At 43.8% G+C, this 5,729-nt stretch overlaps 1 protein-coding gene across 1 annotated transcript in view; it reads right to left on the bottom strand.

The window, feature by feature from the left end:
- Positions 1-5,512: 5,512 nt before the first annotated feature.
- Positions 5,513-5,729, bottom strand: part of POLR2A (RNA polymerase II subunit A) — a 23,561-nt gene continuing 23,344 nt past the window's right edge. The window contains exon 29 of the mRNA XM_034989499.1: positions 5,513-5,729. This exon is cut by the window's right edge and continues 1,013 nt beyond it. Within this exon, the coding sequence (XP_034845390.1) occupies positions 5,529-5,729 (201 nt within the window). The 3' untranslated portion in view covers positions 5,513-5,528.

Here is a 5,729-nt window from a genome sequence, read left to right as displayed (position 1 = left end):
ATGGGATCAAGCCCCAAGAGGGGCTTTGAGCTCAGTATGTGTGGGTGAGGACTGCTTGAGATTCCCTTCCTCTCCCTCTGTCCCTCCCCTGCTCGGTGGGTGCACGAGCTCTCTCTCTCTCTCAAATAAATAAATAAATAAAATACTTTAAAAAATAAATCTTTTTTGAAAAAGTAAAAAAGAGACAACCCTGTGGCAAGATGGCTAAACAGAGAATAAATAAACAGTATAGGAAGCAAAATGGTGGCCTAACTCCAGAAACAGAAGAAATCAAACAGATAATAATAAATAAAGACAAGATATCATAAATAACTTTGTTTGTTTAAAGATTTTATTTATTTATTTGACAGAGAGAAACATAGCAAGAGAGGGAACACAAGCAGGGGGAGTGGGAGAGGGAGAAGCAGGCTTCCCGTGGAGCGGGGAGCCCGATTCGGGGCTCGATCCCAGGACCCCGGGATCCTGACCTGAGCCGAAGGCAGACGCTTAACGACTGAGCCCCCCCCGGGACCCCTAAATAACTTTATTTGATATTAAGTTCCTAGGGAAAATACTATTTACTAACACTATGTCAGGAAGAAATAGAAAACATGACTAGTCTTATTATTAAGGAAATTGAATAGATACATATCTATCTTCCCATGAAGAAAACAGCTCACATTTGGTGCTAACCAGTTAGGGGGGTGTTGTCAAATAGTCAGAGAACAGGTAGGGTCATACTCTGAAAGGAAGTGAGGTAATAATCCCAAACACCTTATGAAGCTAGCAGAACCTTGCAGAAAATAAGTTTCTTAGGGGGAACTTAATTGGGTGTTGGGTGTAGAGATTACTAAAAAAATAAATAAACCTAAATAAATTTAATAAAGAAAAGAAAAAAGTATGTTTCATAAAATTGGATATTTATTCATAGTTAGATCTTTTGGCAAACGAGATACAGAAGGATACTTCCTTAACTTGATAGAAGTTTATTTAAAAAAAAACAAAAAACAATAAAAAAAAAAAACCCTATGGCACACATCATACCTCATGGTGAAACCACGAAAGCATTCTTTTTTAAGATCAAGTGCACACAAAGGTGAGTTATTCTAGTAAACAACTTATGCAAATTCGTCAGAGTACAGTAACATGGGGAATAAAGGTTTGTTGTTTTTTTTTTTAAAGTAAGTCTACGCCCATGGTGGGGCTTGAACTCATGACCCCGAGATCAAGAGTCCCATGCTCCACTGACTGAGCCAGCCAGGCGTTCCAGGAATAAAGGTTTTAATAACTGGGAAGGAAGAAACAAACTTGGCATTGTGTGTATATGACATGACTGTCTATGTATAGAGCAAAAAACGACACACATAAATTAAAGATTAGTAAGAGAGATTACAGAGTTTGCTGGATATAAAATCCACATACAAAAAATTATTTCACTTCTGTACATCAAGATGTTAGAAAATGAGGGGCGCCTGGGCGTCTTGGTCAGTTAAGCATCTGCCTTCGGCTCAGGTCATGATCCCAGGGTCCTGGGATTGAGCCCGTCGGGCTCCCTGCTCATCAGGGAGTCTGCTTCTCCCTCTCCTCCCTGCTCGTGCTCTCTCTTGCTATCATTTTCTCTCTCTCTCAGATAAATAAATAAAATCTTAAAAAAAAAAAGATGTTAGGAAATGAGGTATGAAAAAAGATACTGTATCGTATCAATAAAAAAAATATAAAGAATCTAGAAATGAATCTATAAAAGAAGTGTAAACTCTGACGAAAAATGATATCATTTTATTAAAAGACATAAAAACTGAATAAATGGAGACATATACCATTTTTGGGGGATAGTAAAGCTCAATGTGGGGACCTATAGATTTAATCTGATAGACATAAACTTTAACAAAAATCTTTGATGGGTTATTTTTATGGACTAGATCTAAATATTTCATGGAAGAACAAAGGGCCCAAAATAGACAAGACATTGTTGGAGAACAAGGAGGGGTACGTTGCTTTACCAGATATTTGAAATATAACAAAAAGCATAGCAATTAAAAATAATATGGTAGAGGGGCGCCTGGGTGGCTCAGTCAGTTAAAGCTGCCAACTCTTGATTTTTTGGCTCAGGTCATGATCTCAGGGTCATGAGATCGAGCCCTGTGTCGGTCTCTGCGCTGGGCATGGAATCTGCTCAAGATTCTGTCTACCTCTGCTCCTACCCCTCACTCACATGCACTCTCTCTCTAAAAAAATAAGTATAATAGTAATAATAATAATAATATAATGTGGTAGTAACAGAGGAAGAGAAAATAGACCAAAGGAACAGAAGAACCTAGAAACATTTGGAAATACGTATGAAAATGACTTGGTCAAGAAGGGCATTTGAACAGGATGAGTCATTTCATAAATTTTGCTGGGACAATTGGTTATTCATGTGGAAAACAATGAAACCACTTCTTTCCACCAAATAAGTCAATTTTAAGTGAATTAAAATTCACCTAGATGTGAAATCCCAAACCATAAAACTTTTGGAGGATACTAGAAAAGAATAATGCATAGTGTAAGGATGGATTCCTCTCTCTCTCTTTTTAAAAGTTTTATTTATTTAAGTAATCTCTACACCCCACATGGGGCTCGAACTCACAACCCCGAGATCGAGAATCGCAGGCTCTCCCGACTGAGCCACCCAGGAGCCCCAAGGATGAAGTCTATAATTTAAACAGTGTATGGTGTATTTTTTAGTAAAAATGAATGAGTTGCTATAAACTTCAACAGGATGAATCTCTAAAACAATGTTGACTAAAAGAAGCAGGTCACAAAGGACATACACAGTATGGTTTCATTAACATGAAGTTCTGATACATTAAATAACTTTTTTTTAAAAGATTTTATTTATTTGTCAGTGAGAGAGAGAGAGTACAAGCAGAGGGAGAGGGAGAGGGAGAAGCAGACTCTCCGCGGAGCAGGGAGCCCGATGTGGGGCCCGATTCCAGGACCCCGGGATCGTGACCTGAGCCGAAGGCAGATGCTTAACCGACTGAGCCACCCAGGCATCCCTTAAACTTTCCATGTTTTAAAAAATAACCCAACATTACCAACATCTCAATGGTTTTATAATGTTTTTCTCGAAGCATAGTTGACATGCAATGTTACCCCCGTGTCAGCCGTAAGACATAGTGAGTGGACACTTACACGTTATGTTGTGCCCCCCCCATGTGGCTACCACCCGCCACCACATGACCCAGGATACCCTGACTATGACCCCTACGCTGTGCCTTTCATCCCCATGACTATTCATTCCATTAGGGGAAGCCTGGACCTCCCCCTCCCTCTGGCAACCACCCCTTTGTTCTCTGTATCTATGGGGTCTGATTCTGCTTTTCATTTATTCATTTGTTTGGTTTTCATTAACGTATGTTGATGTTGATGGACCCGTCAGGAATATTTCTCATGGAGAAGTATCAGCGGTATGACATTTGGCAGAGGGATGAATTCGCTTAATTTTTTTCTCCTTAAAAATTATTGAATTTAGGGGCACCTGGGTGGCTCCATCAGTGAAGCGTCTGCCTTCCGCTCAGGTCATGGTCCCGGGGTCCTGGGATCGAGTCCCTGCACAAGACCCACATTGGGCTCCCTGCACGGCAGGGAGTCTGCTTCTCCCTCTCCCTCTGCTGCTCCCCCTGCTTGTGATTTTGCTCTCTCTCTAAAATAAATAAAATCTTTAAAAAAAAGTCAAATTAATTACCTAAGTACATGCTATGGATTTAATGCTTGTCTCCCCCAAATTCCCATGCTGGAAATGAATCCCTAATGTGATGGTATTTGGAGGCGGGGCTTTGGGGAGCTGCTTAGGTCGGGAGGGTGGAGCCCTCATGAATGGGATCAGTGTCCTGAGAGGAGCCCAGAGAGTTCCCTCACCCCTTCTTGCCCTGTGGACTCCTGAGATGGCCATCTGTGAACCAAGAAGCCAGTGGCCTTGACCTTGGATTCCCCAGCCTCCAGAGCTGTGAGAAATACCTGCTGTTGGGGCGCCTGGGTGGCTCAGATGGTTAAGCGTCTGCCTTCGGCTCAGGTCATGATCCCAGGCTCCTGGGATCAAGTCCCACATCGGGCTCCCGGCTCAGCGGGAGCTCTGACCCTCTCCCCTCTCATGCTGTTTCCCTCTTGCTCGCTCTCTAAAAAAAATAAATAAAATCTTTAAAAAAAAAAAAGAAATACCTGCTGTTGGTAAGCCAGTCTATGGTAGCGTCCTAGCGGCCCAAACTCAAGACCATGTGTAAGCAATCCCATTCTTGTTAAACAATTTCTAGCCTCCTACCTTTCCATGTGATCGACGCAGATGTCTGGAATTCCCTTCACCACGTTGATGCTCGTTTCTTGGGGGTGGGATTTGGGAAGATTTGATATTTGTTCCTTCCTGCAGTGCTAGGATCTTTTATAACGGACATATATCCTTATAAAAACAAGTCATCTCTTTCAAAACAATTTAAGATCGGGGTTAAATACGGGAAAATGGTATCTATACTCTATAACCTCAGTGATCAAGTTAGTAGATCTTGGGCTTCACTTTCTATACTGTTCTTTGAAATATTTCAATTTAAAAAGTTAATTTAAAACACCCAAAGTAAAGCAGAAATACCTAGCAGAGAATGGAGAAAGCGGATAGGCAGAGTAACAGGAAACTAATGAAAGAAAATATGCAGTGGCCAAAACCAACAAATTATCCCCGAATCCTTTCACGGCTGCTTTCAAACATATTACAGGATCCAGAACCTTCTCACTGTTGGTTTGAGGCCAAAACAAGAACGGGTTGGAAGGGACTTGAGAAACGTGCAGGAAAAATACCAGAAGAAAATGTGCCTCCTGGTGGCGGCGTGAAGACTGGTTACGTCTCTGCTTCTGCAGCACGTGGATCTTTCTGAACTTTTCCAAATCCCGTATCGTGATAAGAGGTTAAAAAGCTGTTATGTTCAACGAAGGGCAAGGGCCACCCCCGTGGGACCATAAAGCTGGTAGAAAGCAACACGTGGTACGTGGCAAGTTCTTGTTCAGAGAATAAGGAGCTGTCTGCTCCGGGCCGCCCGCCTCCCAGCAGCGGTCAGTGGCCCAGGCAGGGGGCGGCCCACGTATGCCTGCCCCCCAGTTAAGCACTCCCCGTGACACGCTTTTGGCCAAAATTAGTAAACTTTATTTAAACTTCAAAAAATAAAATAACAGACAAAAGGCAGCTTTAGCTTTGTTCTTCCCGAGGATCAGATATAATGACCCAGAGCAGGAACTACCCCTAAGAAGTTAAAATACCCTTTACCCCCAATCAAGCCACAGGCAAGGAGGGAGCCTCGATTTGGGGACAGGCCTGGGGCAGGTGGGGTAGGAAGGAGAACACCACAGCCAGGCGAGTGGCTTCTGAGACAGCACGAGTGGAGAATAAGACAAGAAGCCCCAGCGGAAACGGGACCAGAACGTCAACGAGGAACTTTGTCACAGGCGCTATGTACAAGGGAGGTGGGCTGGGGGCCTGCGCCCCACAAGGGCACCACCCGGGCTGCCCCACGCCTCGCGCACCCTCAGTTCTCCTCATCACTGTCGTCCGGGCTGATGGCCGGACTGGTGAGGCTGTAGGTGGGGCTGGTGGGGGAATAGCCCGGGGAAGTGGGGGAGTAGGTAGAGCCTTTGGGGGAGGTGGGCGAGTAGGTGGGGCTGGTGGGCGAGTACTTGGGGGAGGTGGGCGAGTAGGTGGGGCTGGTGGGCGAGTACTTGGGGGAGGT

Source organism: Mirounga leonina, unplaced genomic scaffold (assembly GCF_011800145.1).
Source record: "Mirounga leonina isolate KUSES-001 unplaced genomic scaffold, KU_Mleo_1.0 Mir_488, whole genome shotgun sequence".
Taxonomy (NCBI): Eukaryota; Metazoa; Chordata; class Mammalia; order Carnivora; family Phocidae; genus Mirounga; species Mirounga leonina.
Note: the sequence above shows the minus strand (reverse complement) of the source record. Positions and strands in the feature narration are given on the sequence as shown.